At 44.4% G+C, this 22,005-nt stretch overlaps 1 protein-coding gene across 2 annotated transcripts in view; it reads right to left on the bottom strand.

Moving 5' to 3' along the window:
* RIN2 (Ras and Rab interactor 2) overlaps positions 1 to 22,005 on the bottom strand; it is a 177,940-nt gene that overhangs the window by 64,440 nt on the left and 91,495 nt on the right. For both annotated transcript variants that reach the window (XM_080813107.1, XM_080813106.1), the window contains one exon: positions 1,326 to 1,426. In XM_080813107.1, coding sequence (XP_080669233.1) covers positions 1,326 to 1,426 — 101 coding nt within the window. The remainder of the gene's footprint in view (positions 1 to 1,325; positions 1,427 to 22,005) is intronic.

Raw genomic sequence — 22,005 nt, 5'->3', positions numbered from 1 at the left:
CTCAACAACTCAAAGGGGAAAGGGAAATCCCCTGACTAAAGGTCCACTTCCATTGAGTTTGGCGCTATTCTGAATGTGAGGTGGAGAGTCTTTAATCAAAAATCACTGCACGTTTGTTTAGTTGATGGAGAAAAAAAGTCAGCCACTGAGGTCCAGGGAAATCAGACAGAATGCCAGGGTGCTGCTGCAAGAAGTGTGGGGACCATCTGGTCTACCCCCTGGCTTTTTTTTTTTTCCTGTAGAGAAGGGAAGGAAATGGAGGGCATGTGGCATTTCCACAGCTAAGGGGGAGTACGGTTCCTCCAGAAACACAGGAAAGTTAAACCACTGCCTTCTAGCTGCAAAGTGCCTCCTTGCAATTGCCTGCTCTCCCTGCAGTCTGGGGCAGGGAACAAGTTGGGCTGGTTTGAAACTTGCCTGGGCAACCAGCACCACCTGGTTCCCCTGCCCTTGCAGGATTCCTGCCTGTCTCATGACTCGTGAGCAAAAGCCACTCCGTGAAGCTCACCTTCACACTGCATCAGGCTCCCTTGACCCATTTCCTGGGAAAAGAAGGGAAAGCTAAGAATGACCCTGGGCTCGCAGGCACCCGGTGTCTGCATCATTTATGTAGTGACAGTATTCTGTTGCCTTTGCTAGCAATGAATTGCAGTATCCAGGAGCTAAGATGCGGTTGGAGTGACCTCCTCCAACCTACCACCCCCACCCACCCTGACCTCTGCACTCCCATTTCCCCAATAAAGACCAGTCCCTTACAATTTACTCAGATCAGGTGCGACATGAACACAACACATCGAGCTTAACAAGCATTGCATGTTGCCCCCCCATGTTTCTTAGTTATTTACAACCACATTGCAACTCTTAACACACGGGGTCATATCTTAGACTAATGGCTACGGTAAGAACTGGGGTATTTTTCTGACCTGAGAACGCAAAATGAGTCCATCCTCCTTAGGACGCCCCTTTAAGCCTTCTGGAGACTGACACGGGCTACACTGAATTCTATTTTGCACGCGGAGGATCCTGCTGCGTTATTGTTTCCAACACTGTGAGTAGGTGGATACGACAGACAGAACTTTAGGTTTCCGGGTTCTGGTGCCAAGAGGCATTGAGAGTGTGTAAAGTTCAAGTGCCTTCAAAGTGATTAAAATAAACAGACAACTGGTTCCTGGGCCACTCCCACCTCCTACAGAGAGCTTCATCGGGACAGGCCACCACACTCCCAGTTCCCAAACTTCTGAGAAGCCACCGAGACGGCAGTCCTCGTAGCTGCTAGGGTCCACTTAGCCCCCATCTGATGCCCGGCACCTGATCATCTCTGTCACCTGTGGGCTTTGCTGGGTTCCAGTCCATTCTCCAGGCTGACATCTGTCTGCACCATCTCCTGTTTCAGTTCTCCGATCTCCGAGACGATTGTGTCAATGAGCTATTCAAAGACAAAATAGTGTGACGTCAGGCAGTGGAAGAGGTGTGCCCAGAGCCCAGGAGCTTCAGCCGCTTCCATAGGAGCACAGAGAAGACCACCTTTTTTTGTTTTTTTTTAAAATCCCGGCTGTGTGAATTTCCTCTGCCCAGAGGAAAGAAAATAAAGAGGATGGGAGCAGATCTTTCTTAAAAAAAAAAAAAAAAAAAAAAAAAAGAGGAAGAACTTAGGTTTCGGTACTGCCCTAAGAAAAAGGATATGACACCCAGTTGGGTTTCTCAACATGAATACAAAGAGGAATAAACAAATCCTGGTAAAAACCAGGCTTCCACATTCATTTTGTCAAAGTCAAAACTCAAGAGGAATTCCCTGAATTAAAATGTATACAATCACTGCTCTGGCTACAGAAATAAGCGTGTTTGTTTTTGTTTTTGTTTTCTTTGTGAAGATTTTAGTTATTTGAGAGAGAGAGAGCATAAGCAGGGGCGGGTGGGGGGAGAAGGGCAGAGGGAGAGGGAGAAGCAGACTCCCCGCTGAGCGGAGGGCCCGATGCAGGGCTCCATCCTAGGGCCCTGAGATCATGACCTGAGCCGAAGGCAGATGCTTAACTGACTAAGCCACCCAGGTGCCCCAGAAATAACAATATCTAAAAGACATATATAGTTTGCAATCAATTTCTAGACATTAAGATACTCATCCTATTCTTTGCTTTTTATTTATTTATTTTTTTATAAAGAAGACTGTTCGGGGAAAGGGAAGAGAGAGGGAGATGTGCCCTCCTCTTGCTGAAGGTTCATGTGAGAAGAGACACCTGAGAAGAGACTACGTCAGCCCCTGAAGGCTGGCCTAAACTCTTGAGCGCACCGAACCCCTCAGCCAACAGAATCCTTCCTGGTGCTAACTAGGCACTCCCTGTGTCCAGCCCTGTTCTCAAAGTACGTCACTGCTCATTAATTTTTAAAAATTATAGTTATTTTTTACATATTATTTATGTCATCATGTAATAGATTTAATAGTTTCAAAAGAAATATTTTTTAAAAAATTTCTCCATTTTAGGGGCGCCTAGGTGGCTCAGTGGGTTAAGGTTCTGCCTTCAGCTCAAGTCATGGTCTCAGGATCCTGGGATCAAGCCCCTCATCGGGCTCTCTGCTCAGCGGGGAGCCTGCTTCCCCCCACCCCCCCGCCTGCCTCTCTGCCTACTTGTGATCTCTCTCTCTGTCAAATAAATAAATAAAATCTTTTAAAAATGTCTCCATTTTAATTCCCAAAGCAGCAAGCATCTATAGCTATAATCCAAATGAACACAAGTTCTTTGGGGCCCTCCATAATTATCAATAGGATAAAGGGATCCCAGGGCTCTAAACTCTGATAATCACTATTCTAGCTAAAGATAAGTGTTGTCTTCCCTCAGCAGATTGATCCCACCCAATCGCTGGCCGAAACTTCATCTAAGCTTACAGGCTGTTCTAAACGTTGACCCCATCTATTCATTCAGTAATCCAACAAACCTTTATGGGCACCCACTTCATGGCAGGCGCTAAAAGCATGAAGGTGGACAGTTCTCACAGAGATGATATTCTGGCAGAGCACAGACCACAGCCCTGAATACTGAGAAGTGCCAGGATGAAAACAGAACAGGGTGATGCTGTTCTGTGGCCACCACTCTAGGTAGGATGGGCTGGTGAGGGTGGATCTTGGAGGAAGTGATGGAGCCCTGAAGGACAAGGGAGCCATGAAAAGATCAAGGGGAGATCCCTCCATACAGAGGAAGTCCCAGAGGCTGGGAAAGCACGTGGCAGGAAAGGAAGAACCAGAGCTCACTGGCATTCTAGATCACAGTACCCATACATTTGAATTTTCTACACGAAGAACCGTGAAAGGGCTTTAGGAGGGGAAGAAATTTCCTTTGTTTTAGGTTCTAAAAAGATCACTTTGGCTGCTGGCTAGAGATGGTTTGTAAGGGCAAGAGGAGAAGCGGCAAGACCAGTCTAGAGGCAGCCACTTTGGACACAGGCAAGAGAGGTCCAGTGGCTTGGACCAAGGTGGTAGCAGAGGCATTCGAAAGAAGGGGGGATATCCAAGAACAGTTTAACACAGAAATTGATAGACATTGGTGGACCTGATATAGGAGTAGTAGGAAGAGAAGACTCAACAGAACTCCTAAGTTTCTGACTTGATTATCAGATAGATGACAGTGCCCTTGACTGACATGAGGAAGGGTCAGGTTGAGGAAGAAATCGAGTTGGATATTAGGTCACTTATGTCTTGATTTTCTTATTGGCCATTAAATAAATTTGGTATGCAGTTTTTGACATTCAGTATGGAATATTTATACATTTGGGTCAGTGGCATATGTGCTGGCATCCCAAAGCCCTGTCACAGGGAGAGATGATCTGGGGGAAAGTGGACATGGAGAGGGGGTCCCTGAAAATAGCTCTGCATGCTCCCAATGCTTGGAGGTCAGAAGAAGGGAGGCCAGCCAGATCCTCCATGCTTGAGCCATCCTTGCTGTGTGTGCCTGGGATGCAAGCTGTAGGTGAACATTCTAGAAGCATTGAGGACCTGGAAGAGAAAATGACCAGGATATCCCTTTTATATATATATCCCACTGGCAAAAATTTAAAAGCCAGATAATATTTGAGAATATGGGAAAACAGGAACCCCAAGTCCTGCTAGAGGAGTCTTATTTGCAGAGCCCACTTTAAAGAGCAATATGGCAACATCTTAAAGAGTCAGAGACACACAGACCTCCTAGATATGCACTCTAGAGAAATCCAGGAACATGGGTGTGAGAAGACCTTTATGAGAATATTTGCTGTACCATTATTTGTAAGAAAACCAAATTATAAGCACTTAAATGCCCATCAATAAGAGAATGGGTAAACTGAGGTATAGAATACTATGCAGCAGTTAAAATTAATGAACCAGAGCTATCAGTATCAACACATATAAACAGAAATGCTCAAAAGCTTCTCATAAAAGCAAAAAAAAAAACTTGAAAAGGGTTACATTCAGTATATAAAGTTGAAAGCCATTCAAAACTGTATAATACTATAGTGTTTATAAATATATACATAGACAACTCCAATGTGTGATATGGGGGTTATAATCTTATTTCACGGTAGTGGGTACCTCTTGAGGAGAATGGATGAAAATGTTCACAGGTCAAGGGGCTCAATGACTATGAGATTTTATTTCTTAAAATGAAATGGCAAAATGATAAGATATGACAGAGCTGAGTGACATGTGCTTAGCAGTATATGTGAGTTTTTGTACTTTATTCATAATCAAAATTATTAGGAAAAGAAAAAGGGGTGCTGTGTATGAAAATGGAAGGAGATGGAAAGATTGAGAAGGTGGGCGCGAGTGGGGTGAGCAAAAGCAGTCTGAGTGTCTGCGCTGAAGGTCCCCCAATCTGGGCTGGGTCATCCTCCCATTCTGGGTCATGGCTATTGTCCTGGCCAGGAAGTCACACACAGGAGAGTCACCCACGGCCTCGGGAAAATCTGGGAGAAAGAGTTCCCATCCCCAGCAAGGAGAGAGGTCACTAGGCAAATCAGCCTCTCCACCCTCAGTCACCTTCACGGCCACCATATTAATGTGAACGTGAACATAGCGTTCCCCAGGAAAAGCCCTTGACCTTCTCTGGCCAGACTGTCCCTCCTAAACACCTGGCGTTTGTCCTGGTATCAATGATTGGATTTGAGATGTTTCCCAAATTTTCCCAGACACATTTGTGTTTATTTGTGTTTTTGATACCTGTAGATATTTGTTCACATCTTTTATGCTCTTAATACTCTTTATCTTTAAGGACAGGCAGAGACAACCTGCCACCCACAAAGGGGGTTAGGCAGTTTTAAGCTTTCTCACGTTAAAGACAACTGCAGTTTCTACAGGAGTGCTTTAATCAAAATTGGTGTCGCAATCAACACTTCTCCAAATCCACTTACACAACCCCAGGCCCCACCACATCCCTGTAGCCATCTAGAATTCCTACCAGACTGGGAAGGGGCTGCTTAAGCATCTGGCAGGCACACACCGTTCTTCACCACCCTATCTGTCTGCCCAGGATGTGTGGGGACACTTGGGAAGGTCCACAGGGCCAAGCGGCTCTTGCTCTTACTTGTAAGACAGGACATCAGAGTGCAGGCCACCAAATTCGTGAAATAGTTGTTCTACCAAAAACACAGTATCTGTATCATTTCCAGAAAACTCCAAGTTGTGATGAAGGCCGCAAACCAGGAGACAGATCCAGAAAAGCACTGGCCATCAGAGTCCACTCTGCTAAAGCCAGGACATCAGTCTGTGCTTGTTACCTCCCACAAAGAAGTGGCGTGCTTGCCCTCCCATGCAGGAACAGACCAGGCTTCTGTGCACAACAGGAGAGAGGGAGGCAAGCCCGGGACTGGGTCTCTGGGTCCCCTCCCTCATTCTACTCAGCAACCTCTTCACCCCTCTCCTTCCCAGGTGAGCATTTGTGCATAATAAAGTAGGGGGGTGGAGACTGAACTGTTCACCTAGGTGATTTCCATGCCAGTTGGCATCCAGGCCAAGGGCAAGAGCAGTGCTTAGGAAGGCCCAGGTTCTCTCCTCTGAGATCATACCCAGGGCTCGGCCCGGGCAAGGCTGGGCGTGCCTCGTCCCAGGCTAGAGTGGGAATCTACACTAATTTGTACCACTTTGTAATCATTCTGGTAATCTCCCCATAGGCGGGAACCTCCTTTGAGGGGCCACACTGCCAGCGGCAGCTCTGTACACTTTCAAGGATGTCTGGTTGCAGCAACTGCCTGGTAGTTTGGCAGCATGGTCAGTGCTGAGGCCACCACCTTGGGGCTCAGAGAGACCCACCTTCACCCATGCCCCTACCCCGGTGGTTGTGTCCTGAACCTTGTTACTAATTGTGAGCCTTGCCATGAAGCAGAGTGGTACTAGAAGACACTGCAAATAGACACAGACACCTGCCAGCCTGGAAAGAGGCCATTTCATTACCGGGAGCAGACCGGGATCTACAAAAGACCCGCATTTGTGGTATCCAGTCTTCCTCTGACAGCTGCCCAGAAGTCTCTAATCTCAACATCTGCCCACTAGATGCCTATTTTCCGTGACCGGGGACAGAAGTCTTGATGCCATCCACCCCTGCTCCCACGGGATGCTGGAGGGAGGGAAGTGGGAGGGACTCCAAATCTTGTGTTCTTTCTTTTAGGGTTAGATAAAGGAGAAAAAGGAGAAAAAAAAATCTCTTGAAGGCCAAGACGAGAAAAGTGTTTACAGAGCAAGTTCTGATAAGGCGCTCTTCAAGTGACAGAGGCAAACTCAGGAATGTTATCGTGCTTTGCAAAGGGGATGTGTTGCTGATATGGTGAAGACTTGAAAGCTAGGGTGTGGGAAAAGTCAAGTGTTTTGCTCTCAGCTCTGGAATTTCTATTCCCCTAGTGTAGCTGCTCGGCCTTGGGGTCTGTTGGGCCTCGATAGCCCCATCAACTCTGTGGGATCAGACCTACCTCCAGGTCACGAGAAACCCTATCACCCAAACAATCCCTCTCCTGTCTATTTTGGTGAGCTGGGGGAGCCTCATGGGCTGGTGCGTACATCCCATGTTTGGGGCTCTTCTAAAGAAGTCTGGAAAATAATGGGTTCCTTATCAACCTTCAGATGATCTTTGCTCCAAGGAATTGTCACCACAGAAACAAACAAAATAATGAAGGCTTCCTTCCACTTGCAGAGGAATGTCTAGACAATGCTGACAGGGCATCTCAAAACTCTGTCTTTTTTTTTTTTTTTTCCCTTTCTAAACTTTGTATACCACACCCACGAGGGTGTTTGCATTTATATTTTTGAAATTTAATTATAATTGCATACAAAAAACATGAATACATTCTCATTGAAAAACATAAATTGTTCTCATTAAAACTAATCTGCCTTGACCATCACCCATAATCCTTTTCACCTACCCAGAGGTAACCACTGTTACCAGTTTTGTGTACACCATTCTTGAATGGTATCATTCTGTGCTTCTCTACCCAATGGAATTGTACTGATGCATTGTCCTGTTCCCTTATTTTACTCAATGAAACGTGGGATTTATCTACATTGATATATGAAGCCCTAGCTCATTCACTTTTTTACAATTTTTAAAAAAATTATTTAAATTCAATTAACTAACACAGTGTATTATTAGTTTCAAACGTAGAGTTTGGTGATTTATCAGTTGCATATAACACCCAGTGTTCATTATATCATGTGCCCTCCTAATGCCCATCACCCAGTTACCCCATCCCCCTACCCACCTCCACTCCAGCAACCCTCAGTTTGTTTCCTGAGATTAAGAGTCTCTTACGGTTTGTCTCACTCTCTGGTTTCACCTTGTTTCATTTTTCTCTCCCTGTCCCTATGATCCTCTGTTTTGTTTCTTAAATTCCACACATGAGTAAAATCATATAATCATATAATCATGTAATTATCTTCCTCTGATTAATTTATTTCACTCAGCATAATATCCTCTAGTTCCATCCATGTCGTTGCAAATGGCAGGATTTCTTTTTTTCATGGCTGAGTAGTATTCTGTTGTGTATCTATAGTGGTATATTTATCCATTCATCTGCCAATGGACATCTGGGCTCTTTCCGTAGCTTGGCTATTGTGGACATTGCTGCTATAAACATTGGGATACACATGCCCCTTCGGATCACTACATTTGTATCTTTAGGGTATGTATCCAGTAGTTCGATTGCTGGGTTGTAGGGTAGCTCTATTTTCAACTTTTTGAGGAACCTCCACACTGTCTTCCAGAGTGGCTGCACCAGCTTGCATTCCCAACAGTGTAGGAGGGTTCCCCTTCCTCTGCATCCTTGCCAACACTTGTTTTTTCCTGACTTATTCGTTTTAGCCATTCTGCCTAGTTCATTCATTTTAAGTGGGCTAGGGCTATGCCACATGGGGATATAGACAGGGATGAACCATATACCCATTCTATTTTTGACAGACACTTAAGTCATTTCTAGTGTTTTGCTGTCTCAAGCAGGACTGTGCTAAATACCTCTGTGTACTGTGTGAAACCTCACAGAAAATGCTGAGCTCCATTCATGCAAGAGGTTATAAGGTGGCACGATGTGGCTCTCCAGGTGGCCAAGCCAAGCTATACTGCCTCCACCATCTTTGAAAGTGACCCTCTCATTTGTCAGTGTTTGATTTTATGAAACTTTTAAGCTTTGGCCAATCTGATGAGCATAAGTGACTTCTTAATGTTTAGTGTGCTTTGCTCAGATTACATTTTTGTTGTTCATTTGTATTTCCTCTGTTGAGGAACTGCCTGTTCATTATGTTGCCCATCTTGGGGTTTCCTGGTTTCTCTTGTTAGACTGCGCGAGTTGTGGATCTGCATCTCTTGTCTCAAATATTTAAAAGATTTTCTCTCAGACTGTTTTTTAAAATTTCCTTAAGCTTTTAATGTTGACAGAATCAAAATTTTTTTTATTATGGCTCTTGTTTTTTGACCCTTGTTTAGGAAGACTTTTTTTTTTTTTAAGATTTATTTATTTATCTTACAGAGAAAGACAGAGTGAGCAAGCAGGGGGAGGGACAGAGGGAGAGAAAGAATCCTAAAGCAGACTTCGCACTAAGCATGGAGCCCAATGTGGGGCTCAATCCCAGGACCCCAAGATCATGACCTGAGCTGAAATCAAGAGTCAGAAGCTTAACTAAGTCATCCAGGTGCCCATAGGAAGACATTTCTTATCTTGAAGGTATAAAGTTTCCTCTTTTTTCTGCTGACACTTACATCTAGTTTTACCTATTTCCATATAATGTACTTACTTATAAGTAGGCCTTTCATTCATCTGGAGTGTAATTTTAGGTGTGGTATGAAGTCAGGACAAGGAGGGGAGCAATAACTCAAATACGGCCCACGCTAGGTTCCCTAAATCCTTAAACCCCACACTCTGAGATGGCTCTGTCTGCCTCAAGGTGCCTTCTACAGGCCAGGGAATGTGGCAGAGGGCCTCCACTTCAAACATGCCCAGAGGCTGGGGATGGCCTGTGAGGCAGGAGTTAGAACTCTGCCCTTGTTTTTTTGTTTTTGTTTTTTAATTCCATATGGGGAGCAAATGAACTCAAATGAAGAAATGAGCATTTCTTCAATAGTCCATCTTAGCCCTGCTGATTCAAAACATCCCCTAAGCACAGCCAGAACCTTCCTATTTAGTAAAAACAACATTCACTATCTTTTAGTTCTATTTTCTGCTTTGGGTTAAGAGGAAAAAAATACCTCCACATACCCAGAGAAAAAGGTAATAGGCAACACAACGCCATACCCTCCTCTGAGTGAAGTGAAGCGAATGGTTTGATGTGAATAACTTTCTGTTTTTAGCTCCAAGTAGAAAAGAGTAGTGTAAAAAATAAAAATACTAGGCCCCAAATGGAGTCACTTGTGCAAAGAGACCCATGTCGCAAACCTGGGCTTAATGCCTAACCGAGCTGCATGTCCAGCCTCTCCCTGGAGTGGTATTTTGATCCAGTCTGCAATTTCCTAATCAATATAGACAATGTAAACTGAAGGACAGATGCTGGCCCTTCCCCCAGAGGAAGGTGCACAGCCTGAAACAAACCTTCCATCTGTCTTATGACTTCTTTGTCCCTACTCCCTTCTGCCTAGGCGTGTCTTCCATTTTGTACTGCTCCCTGGAGCTCCTTTCTGTTTGCTAGACAAGGCGCTCCCCCATTCAGAAACTGCTGGCCAATTGACCTTCAAGTTTACTCAGTTGAATTGTGTTTCCTAAACAGCAGTATTCAGAGGAAACGAACACAAGTGGGCAAATCTAATATTTAGAAGACAAATGTGGCTAAGTCGACTGGCCTGGAATTCCTTCAGCTCTGTAGCTTCAAGCAGTGTGTCCTCGAATAAATCATTTGACTCCTTAAATTTCCTCATTTGTGACCTGAGAACATGCTGAGGGCCGCTTCTCGGGCCTCTTTAAGAGTGCGTTGAGGTGATGCAGACAAAGTCCATAGCCAACATGGGTTTTTATTATTTGCTGGTGGGGAACGTGCTTACCAATTTACATTGCCACCCATAACAAGAAAGACAGAGGTCTGGCTCAGAGGGTACTAGAAGTACAGAGTGGGATTAAGGTAGCAGGATGTGTTGGCTCATTGTATCTGTTGGGGGACACAGGTCCTTGTACTATGCCCATGAAAAAAACCTCCACATGCTATGTCCCTAGAGGGCACGTCAATTCAATGGGGCTTCTTGGGGCACAACAAGCATGAGTGTTCTTAAAGTGGATAGAAACATCTGAAATTAGGACATTTCCAGAAAATTCAGGACCTGGTGTCCTTTGTGTACATTGGTACCTTCTGGGTACACCTCAAGATGTTGATGGACCAGGTTTTCCTGGCCTTTAGCCTCTTGGAGCTTCCTCAGCCCTGAAAACCCCCACAAACATCATGCAGCACAGTGGCCTCTCCCAAGACCAGTGTTTCCACCAGAGGGGGCCCCTCATGCTTCCCAAGAGGGGTCAGAAGGAACCTGGCCCTACACAGCCAGCCCCAAGGCCCCTGTCAAAGCATGGCTTTCAGGGAGCCAGAACCTGCTTTGTTTGGTGCACAGAGACCAAGAAGGACCCTCAGAGTCAGTTCTTGACCAAGGACAGATGGGTGCTGAGGTATATAAGTGTCCCAGCTCCCACTCCTCTGGTGGAGACATCTAAGAAGACCTAAACTGTCCCCAAGCTCCCTTTAAGATGGAGCCAAAGTTATCTTCAAGAGGACTTTGCTTGAAATTGGACTCGTGTGACCTCCTTCCCTGCCACACTCCACTATGGTTTCTCTTGAGCACTTCCTGATAAGCCACTTCCATAAAAATCTTTAGCTCTGTACCTATTTCTGGGGAACCTGACTTAAGATAGCCCCCAACCTTCATCCTTGGCTCTCCTTTTTCACCATTTGAGATGGATGGTCCTGCCTGTGGGTTATTCCTAGGTCCAGAGACTCACTCAAATGCTCCCACCAGGATATAAATCCCAGAGCAGGAACCTTGTCTTCTTGCTCCCTGCTGTATCTTTGGAGCCCAGGCCAGTCCCTGGCATACATGAGTTGTTGAATGAATGAGTGCTCTTCCTCCTCTGCCTTCCTCTTGGTAACTTCCCTGTTCATTTTCCTCCTAGACCAGGGCTAAATCAGGACACGGAGTGGGTGGAGCTTCAGCCAGTCCATGAGAAGCTCAGCTGGACAGGGTGGGGAAATCATTGACATGGTGGTGGCCACTAAAGGCCACTGCTCAAGAGTTTTCAACTATTTACCACCAACAACCAGCTATGTGGCTGCATATCGGAATGCATTCTCTTCTGATCCAACGTTAAACATTCACAGAGCAGAAGCCATTGGCTTTAAAACATGGTCCCTCTATTGACTAAGTTGTAAACTCCTTCCACTGACCTGTAAGAGAGGCCCAGGTTGGCTCTGTCTGGCCAGACAATCAACACCAAGTACACATAGGCCATGAGGGCCTGGGAAGACCACACTGGCATAGATGCTGCTCATTCTATGCAACTTCTAGAGGCAGAGCCCAGAGTTTTTTGAGTTTTGTTTTTCACCATATTTGAAATGATTCTGTAAACACTGATAGAACTTTAAATTTAGTGTATTCTGGGGTGGGGGAAGTTTTTTTAAGAGATACCCAGTGTCTGTAATTCAATACATGAATCATGGAAGCAACTTGTATGGCAGTGTCTTGAGTAGTCATTCTGCCAAGGTCCTAATTTATAGGCTCAGTTGTCTGAGGCCGGTATTGTGTTCAATTCTTCAGTGACTCAGAAGTCACAGATTGTCACCGTATTACTGCTCATGGCTTTGAGTTTTAAGGTCGAGCAACAAGCTAAATGGTAGAAGGGCCACAAAGGATAGGGTTCTAAGAGTTGGCCCTGATGAGTTCTGAAGCCCTGGTTAGTTTCAGCATTTGTGTTTGAAATCTGATGTTGCATTTGTTTCTTTAGGTTTTTACAAAATGTTTATGGAGTGCGTATTAAGCATCACGCTCTGGGTCTGCAGTAGGGAAGAAAAGCAAAAATACAGTGTGCCCCATCAAACTAAAGACACTACTAATTATAAGGCACCCTCTTATTTTATATGTCATCAAGAAAAAAAGAGCTGGCAATTACAACTATGACACACCAGTGACTGCAGCATACAAATGATTTCAGAGACATTACATTTTGGAAATCAGTAAATCTTGGAACTGAAATGTGCTGATCTATGTCTTTGTGGAACTCAGGTTGAAGAGGCCTGAGGTTGTGTGGGTCAAGAAGCCTGAGGTTGTAAGTGGCTTGTTTTGCTGTCTTGTCAGTGACGAACCTGCTGCATGGAGACTAGCATCTTGGAGTTTACAAATTGGTGTCTGGCAAGATGGTCTGCAGGCATTCAGGCCTTCTGGACTCCACGTAGCATCCTCTCCAGGTGCAACAGGGCTCTCATGGAAGGCATTCTACCTTGACCATGGCTGGAAGCTTGGCAAGAGTGGATTCCCGCACCCTGAGCAGATACTTTTGCCCCAGGTCCTTGGGAAACATGAAGCTTGACGCCCACTGCCATGGGAAATAAAACCTGAATGAGGTGACCCTTTGGCCTTCAAGAATTCAGAGGAACTCCAAAGCCAATGGAGCTTTGGGTGGATTTACCACTGAGATCAATCTTGTCCATCCATAAATCAGTCCAGCCACAAAGGGTATGTCCCCGCAGTTAACAAAAATGTGCAGAACTTGATGCAAACAAAGTTCCCTTTCAAAGTCATAGCTGGGCACTGTATAATAAACCTACCTAAGGGTCACCTGGAATGTCATTTTGTTTGGCTCTTTTCTTTTGATTAAAGCCTGGACTCTTTACAGTCAGATGCAGAACATATGGAAGATCGGTAAGTTGCAAATAGTATTTGTTCAGCAGATAAGATAAAAAAGGTTTTAATTTTATGGCCCTGGATAACTTTAGCCACTTTTGTACTAGATTGAGCCACGTGAAACCGCAATTGTTTGAAGGTCAAAAGACGGTTGAATATTAGCAGTATCAAGCTTGCATCTAAACCTTACAAAGTTAGACACACAAAGCTGGCTAAAGGTGGACGTTAGAACTGGTTCAACGTGGGATTCTTTTGTCCCGTGACTACTGACCAGTCTCTGCCATATGGAATTGGTTTTAATATCCTGTTGACTTTTTTCTTTAATGAGTTAAACTGATCTTCGATACCCAGTCCCTAAGGAGTTGTATGAGAATTATAGTTTTCACTTTTGAAAATGATCTCTGAAGTTTTTATCCTCTCTATCTTTGAAGGTCATCCATTCTAAGACACCTGCCAACTGTGGGTCCCAGGCCTTATATATGCATGGGGGGAAGGGTGTTCCTTAACCTCTCTGAGCTTTAGTTTCCTCTAACATTAAATAGATGTAGGTATAGATATACAATGGACTATTACTCAACCATCAAAACGAAAGATATCTTGCCATTTGCAACAACATGGCTGGAGCTAGTGCGTATAACGCTAGGCAAAATAAGTCAGTCAGAGAAAGACAAACACCACACAATTTCACTCCTATGGGGGAACTTTAGAAATAAAACAAATGAGCATGGGGAAAAAAAAAGAGAGAAGGAGCAGCAAACCAAGAAACAGACTCTTAACTACATAGCGAGAACAAATGGATGGTTCCTAAGGGGAGATGGGCAGGGGGATGGGCTAGATGGGTGATGGGGATTAAGGAGGACACTTGTGATGAACGCAGTGTGTTGTATGGAAGTGTTGAATCACTGAACTGTACACCTGAAACTAATATTACACTCTATGTTAACTAACTAGGATTTAAATAAAAACTTAAAAAAAAAGAGATCAATGAATTTCTTTTTTTTCTTTTTTTTTAAAGATTTTATTTTTTTGACAGTGAGAGAGATCGCAAGTAGGCAGAGAGGCAGGCAGAGAGAGAGATAGGGGGAAGCAGGCTCCCCGCTGAGCAGAGAGCCCGATGCGGGGCTCGATTCCAGGACCCTGGGATCATGACCTGAGCTGAAGGCAGGGGCTTAACCCACTGAGCCACCCAGGCGCCCCAAGAGATCAATGAATTTCTAACACCTCTTTGGGCTTACTCTCTTATTGATCATGAGCTGTCCTCCTCTGCCTGTCGGAGTGCAGTGGCATGAAGACAGTCACATTCACTTCCCTTTTACCACCTCCAGCTTTCTATAAGCCTGGGGGGAGAAATAATGACTCACCCTTTCTGGAAGCCAATCTGAACGTATACATCATCAATTTATGTACGAAAACTGTTGAATTTAGCATTTCTAATTCTAGGAATTGACCCAAAGAAATAATCCGATATATAGCAAAGAGTGTTCTTGGCAGCATCATTCATGATGGTGAACCAGGACTAAATGGCTAACTGCAGTGGACTGGTTAAAGTATGGCACAGAAATGTACTAAAATACTATGCAGTCATTGAAATAGTGATTCTGCTGCTCTTAAATACAGAAAACAAACTGACAGTGGTCCACGGGGAGGTGGGTGGGCAGGTAGGTGGGACAGGTGAAGAGGGCTAAGAGATACAAACTTCTGGTTGTAAAATTAAAAGGTCCTGAAGATAAAAGCACTGCATAGGAAAGAGAGTCAATAATACTATGATAACGTGGTATAAGGACAGATGATAACTACCCTTATCATGATGAGCACTGAGTACTGTACAGAAACGTCCAATTACTATGTTGTACACCTGACATTAACATAGCATTATATGCCAACTTTAACTCAAAAATACATTTTAAAATGGTGATTCTGTTATGTGTTTATTGATATGTATAATATATGTCAACATATCAATATAGTGATAAATATTAAGTGAAATAAAAGATGCAAAACGGCATGTATTCTCTGAGCCCATTTATATAATATCTTTATCTACGGATTTATGGAATCCAGCAGATAGAGCCAAATTCTGGATGCCTTAGCATGTAGATCCAGGGCTCATTTCCAGATGGGGCAATTAGTGGTGGTAAAATAATAGGTAATCTTCTCTTTCTTCTTTATAGTTTCAATTTTTCTGCAATAAGCGTATTTTTTTTCCCATAGGAAAAATAGCTATCTTCATTTTGGGAAAAACAGAAGTAAAAAAGCAGTTCGGTAAGTGGGATTCCTTTACAGAACCTGGAGTTAAGAGCACAGCAATTAGACAAGTTTTCTTGAGAGCATGGGGCGGGGGGCGGGGGGCGGTGATCTACCACTCTACCAACAGGGACTTACATTTGCCGAACCTAGGACCAGAGATACATCAGCTGGTAGGTGCAAGCCTTGACAAAACAAAGCAAATAAGACATCCTGCCATGGGAGAGGGATGGAATTTCTCACTCCCTAAAGCCAGGGCCATGCCAAGCAGAGTGGTGCCTCACCCAGCCAGTGCACCTTTTTTGATGAATCTACTCAGCTGCCGGCCAGGGGTTGACCTCAGTATGGAACAGAAGGCCCTCCTCATTCCAAAACATCACTTTGTATTTAGGGAAGTGTTCTCTCTTCTTTTTTTTCCAGTTACAAAAAAGGGAGTAAGCTCCGAGCTGTAATGTTGCTGTGCCCCACTGCTTCCGACTCAACCCATTCCAAGCGCCTACCAAGTTCAAAGGCATGAGAGTCCGGGGATGTGTTCCAATTAGCATTTCCCCAGATGTTTTTTGCTCAACACCAGCTGTGTAAGATGTGAGTGGGAGGGATTTCCAGACGGGGGCTGTCCCCGTAACACTGGCAGCATCCAGTGAAACCAGGCTAAGCATGCACTCAAACAAGGTCACGGTGGGCTCTTTGGGAGCTATGAGATGCTGGTGTACAGCATGGGTCACCAGGAAGGCAACGGGGTGTGCAGAATTCCACAGACCTGCTGCCCTACCACCCTTTGCCGATGACTATTTCAGCGAAGCAGTGTTCTGCAGAAACTCTTAGAGAAATGCTGACTTGTGGGGATGCTGACACGGTCTCTGGGGGCAATAGCTGCTGTATGCAGCATTTCAGTTTTAACTGAAACAAAAGCAAAGCCATGAAAAACCCACGAGGAATGCATGGAGTAAAGATTCAAAGGCAAAGATGCTGAAGAGGAAGCAAGAAACTACGACTTGCAACATTAAAGGGAAAATTTTGAAATAGACCATTGAAAACTTGTTTTCTGTAAGTTGAGTATGATAAAGTCCTTTGAGCACATATATTTAGTTTAGGGAAGGAAGAAGGCAGAGGGATTATGAAAAGGGAATTTGGACTTTAAGAAAATGTGAAGGTCGGTCATTCCGGTCTTGTGAAGATGATTAGTAACTCTGAGGGGATGAATCACTGAGGCTTTGAAACTTGTTACAATCCAAAGGGTTGGTTTGTTCCTCATCAGGAACTGAAGCTTTGATGCAGAGGTCTGCGGAGGCACCCTGGCCTCATGATTGCAGATTGGATATGCTAGCAGATGTGGTTAGTGCCTTGCCCATAACCCTGGGAGGCCACCGTTCCCGTAGGCTGTGATGGCTTTATACTGCAAGCACCCAGAAGTCTTTCCCCAGGGCTTGCAGATGCTCTGGCCAGGAGAGCTCAGAGCAGGGTGACTGGCTCCTGGTGCATAAAAACCCCAGCTTCCTCACCCTTGGGGGGACAACAATACTCACTACACAATTTCCCAAGACCAAGACCCAGAGGCTGCTTTCCCTTCTTTGTCCCACTCCCCTACTCTCCTGCCTGAGCCCCTCTGTGATCTCCTCCCAAATAGACTACTGGTGTTCACATCCTGTTTCTGAATCTGCTACTGGAAAATCCAACCAATGTTTTTCTTTTTACTATAAATTCAGAGCAAGATGTCTTAGGCTATTTCCTCCATCTTGGGCATCCAGGTGCCTTCAGCACCCCTCGGGGATTTTATTCCTTCCTAGTGTTCTCAGGTAATGAGTATATGGGGGGGTGCCTTGGAGTATACTTACCACTCTTCTTTGGTTTAGGTTACGGGACCAGAATTGAAGAGAGTATTCCAGTGCTAACCTGGGTTCATCTGCTCTAACACACACACACACACACACACACACACACACACACACACACACAGATAAAGAGGTTGATAACCCTCTTACTATCACTATGAATAAAATTAACAGACTAATACCCACCAGACTAGTGTTTCTCAAACTGGAATGTGCACATGCATCAGGTGGGGGGCTCGTTAAAATGCAGGTTCCGACCCCTGGGTCCAAGGTAGGGCCTCAGATTCTGCACTTCTAATAAAAGCCTTGACTGACTGATAGCCCACACATGGAACAAGGTTCTAATGGGAGCCCAGAAGACAAGACCCATGCTTTTAATGTCGGTACAGCACCTTATCCAACTGGCCACATAATGGATACCTAATACATATTGGTGAAATCAATTCTTATAACTGTTTCATTAAGAATTCAGTCCACTAGTGTAATTCAGCTGCCCAACTGCAGACAAGATAGCAGCAATATTTAGTGAAAATTGACAAGGAAAAATCTTTCTGATCGTGAGAAAGTACATACTGGGACACTGGTGATGTCAATGCATAGCATGGGTAGAAAGGTAAATCTGAAACGTGAGTCACTGTCCAGGAACAGACATTTCTGCAAAGAAGACGTACAGATGGCTAATAGACACATGAAAGAATGCTCCCACATCACTCGGCATCAGGGAAATACAAATCAAAACCACGATGACATACCACCTCACACCGGTCAGAATGGCTAAAATTAATGACTCAGGAAATGAAAGATATTGGCAAGGATGCAGAGAAAGGGGAACCCTCCTACACTGTTGGTGGGAATGCAAGCTGGTGCAGCCACTCTGGAAAACAGTATGGAGGTTCCTCAAAAGGTTAAAAATAGAGCTACCCTACGACCCAGCAATCGCACTACTGGGTATTTATCCAAAGGATACAAACACAGTGATTCGAAGGGGCACCTGCACCCCAGTGTTCATAGCAACAATGTCCACAATAGCCAAAATACAGAAAGAGCCCAGATGTCCATCCATGGATGAATGGATAAAGCAGACGTGGTGTATGTGTGTGTGTGTGTGTGTGTGTGTGTGTGTATGCTACATAATAATATAAATAATATATAAATACTGGGTAGTATTCCACTATATATATGTGTATATATATACACATATATACGTATATATATTTACATATATGTGTATATATGTATTTACATCAAAAGAAGAAATCTTACCATTTGCAACAATGTAGATGGAACCAGAGGGTATTATGCTAAGCAAAATAAGTTAGAGAAAGACAAATACCTTATGATCTAACTCATATACGGAATAAAAGAAATAAAATAGATGAACACAGGAGAAGGGAAGGAAAAATAAAATAAGATAAAAATAGAGAGGGAGGCAAACCGTAAGAGGCTCTTCACTCTAGGAAACAAACTGAGGGTTGCTGGAGGGGAGGTGGGGCGGAGAGATGGGTGACTGGGTGATGGGCATTAAAGAGGGCACTTGATGTAATGAGCACTGGGTGTTATATGCGACTGATGAACCACTAAATTCTACTCCTGAAACTAATAACACAATATATGTTCACTTAGATTTAAATAAAATTTTAAAAATGTGAGTCACTGTCAACTCATTTACTGGGGACCTGCTGTCTTTAGAGTAATGGGCTGAATGGACACCAAAAAATATTTTTCTGTCCCAGAAAAGGTTTACAATGTGATCGGGAAGATAGGACAGAAATAAGGAACAGGAACACATGTCTGGTGAGTGGTCATAGATGCTAGTAACACCGACAATTTGCATTTACTTGACATAACTCACCTGGCTCTAAGTATAGCCCTTTGGATCACTAAATAGGTTGCACTGTTATTAAAGCCATTGGACACTTCCAGTCAGCAAACACAGGGAGCTGCATTTTGCAAGACAGACTGGGGTTTCACTTCAGCCCTAGCCTGTACCCATCACAACACCCACACAGACACACACACACAGATATGCACACGAACCTTGTGGGTGGTAAGCCCCAATCAGAGAAGTTTTAATATTCTGATTCAGGGCAAAAGAACTACGAACATGTTCTTTATTTTGTGTGTGTGTGATTTTTTAAAAATTTAATTTGATTTTTTTTGTGTGTTCCAAAATTCATTGTTTATGCACCACACCCAGTGCTCCATGCAATATGTGCCCTCCTTAACCTTTAAAAACAGAATCTGAGCTATGTTTGTAGCAGCATTACTCACAAGAGCTAAAAAGTGGGAAGCAACCTGAATGTTCATCAGTGGATGAATGGATAAACAAAATGTGGTTTATACAGACAATGGAATACCTCTCTGCCTCCAAAAGGAAAGAAACTCTGACGTTTGCTACAACTGGATGGAAATTGCAACAAATGAAACGACCCAGGCACAAAAAGACAAATAGCGTATGCATCCATTTATATGAGGTATCTGGAAGAGTCAAATGCATAGAGACAGAAAGCGGAATGCGCTTACCAGGCGCTGGGAGGAGGGGAATGCGGAATTAGTGTTTAATGGGGTCAGAGTTTCAGTTCAGGAAGATGAAAAAGTTCTGGATCTGGATGGCGGTCATGTTTGCACAACAATGTGAAAGCAACACTGTGAGTCGTTCCATGTCACAAATTGTTCACTTAAAAATAGTTAAAATTGGGGGCGCCTGGGTGGCTCAGTGGGTTAGGCCTCTGCCTTCAGCTCAGGTCATGATCCCAGACTCCTGGGATCAAGCCCCACGTCGGGATCTCTGCTCAGCGGGGAGCCTGCTTCCCCCTCGCTCTCTCTCTGTGTGCTGCCCTGCCTACTTGTGATCCCTCTCTCTGTCAAATAAATAAAATATTTAAAAAAATAGTTAAAATTGGGGTGTCCGAGTGACTCAATCAGTTAAGCATCTGCCTTTGGCTCAGGTCATGATCCCAGGGTCCTGGGATGAGCCCCGCCTCGGGCTCCCTGCTCAGCGAGGAGCCTGCTTCTCCCTCTTCCTCAGGCTGTCACTCCCCCTGTTGGTGCTCTCTTTGCCCCCACCCCAACAAATAAATAAATAAAATGTTTAAAAAGTAGTTAAAATCGTATATTTTATGTTGTGTATGTTTTACCGTATTTTAAAAACTCAGAATCCACAAAAGTCAGAAAAGAGGGTATCAAAGTAATTGTTTTGTGTTTTTACAAATGTAGAGACCATCTTCGGAGGAAACGATCTCCAATAACCCAGCAGCACCCTTTGAACTCTGGTTTGCCTTAAGAAGGTAACAATCAGGGGCGCCTGGGTGGCTCAGTGGGTTAAGCTTCTGCCTTCGGCTCAGGTCAAGATCTCAGGGTCCTGGGATCGAGCCCCGCATCGGGCTCTCTGCTCAGCAGGGAGTCTGCTTCCCCCTCTCTCTCTCTCTCTGCCTACTTGTGATTTCTCTGTCAAATAAATAAATAAAATCTTAAAAAAAAAAAAAAAGAAGGTAACAATCACCTAAAGCAATGCCCAAGAGAGGCGTCAAATGGAAAGAAGAGTAACCCTCTCAACAGCACTTCCACTGAGTCCATACAGAGACGGACTGAGGGCCAACCCTGGGCAGGCACACTCAGATGGTGCCTCTCGATGGGGGGAACAAAATGCAGTCCCCTCCCCCTCCGCCGTGCCTCTCTGACATCTTGGGGTCTCCTGTTTCCTGATGACATCAGATACAGGATGGAGAAGAAAGGCCTGAGCTCACACACAAAGATTAGGAATTATCATCCAAGCAAAGGATGTTGGGAATCTTTCTAATTTTGGATGGCCCCTGGAATCAGGCGGCTGGGCTGAGATGCTCAAAAGGGTTAGACCTGGCCCACCAGTAGAAGCATCGGCCAGAGCAGGAGGTCTGAGGCTGGCCCCAGAGCTGGAGAGCTGGGTGGAGGCTTTTGTGGCTATGAGCAATGGCCACACATCCATGTGCTGGACTTACATCCTGAGAATTGTCCATCCTGATAACCGAGGGACTGATGCAGTTTTTTGGTTGTTTGTTTTTAAAGATTTTATATATTTATTTGAGAGAGAGGGAGAGAGAGAGAGAATAAGTAGAGGGTATGGGGGGCACTGGCAGGCTCCCTGATGAGCAGGGAGCTGGACACGGGGCTCAATCCCAGGACCCCGGGATCATGACCTGAGCGGAAGGCAGATGCTTAACCGACTGAGCCACCCAGGTGCCCCAGGGACCAATGTTTTTGACATCATATACAAAGCACCATTAGAACCAGTACCAAGTAGGTTGCCTTGTCATGCGTTAATCATCAAGCTGGATACTGACGGATACACGGATGCTGGATATTCTTTCGGTATGCAGGTTACACTTTAACAAGTTCAACATATAATAATAAAATGAATAAAAGGATGTGGTTTGAAGATTCAAGAATCATGATCCCTAAATGCACAAGTGAGCCTGGCGTGGATCCAGAATGAGGGGAGAAGAAATTCCATAAGGACATAACTGGGGCAATCACCAAACATTGAAGATGGGCTGTGGGCTAGAGCAGTGGTGTAGCCACATTTAATTTCTTGGGTTTGATCATTTATGGTGCATATGAGAAACAGAGTCCTCACTCCTAGAAAT

This window comes from Martes martes, assembly GCF_963455335.1.
Source record: "Martes martes genome assembly, chromosome: 9".
NCBI lineage: Eukaryota > Metazoa > Chordata > Mammalia > Carnivora > Mustelidae > Martes > Martes martes.
The sequence above is the reverse complement of the archived record's forward strand: the minus strand, read 5'-3'. Positions and strand labels throughout refer to the sequence as shown.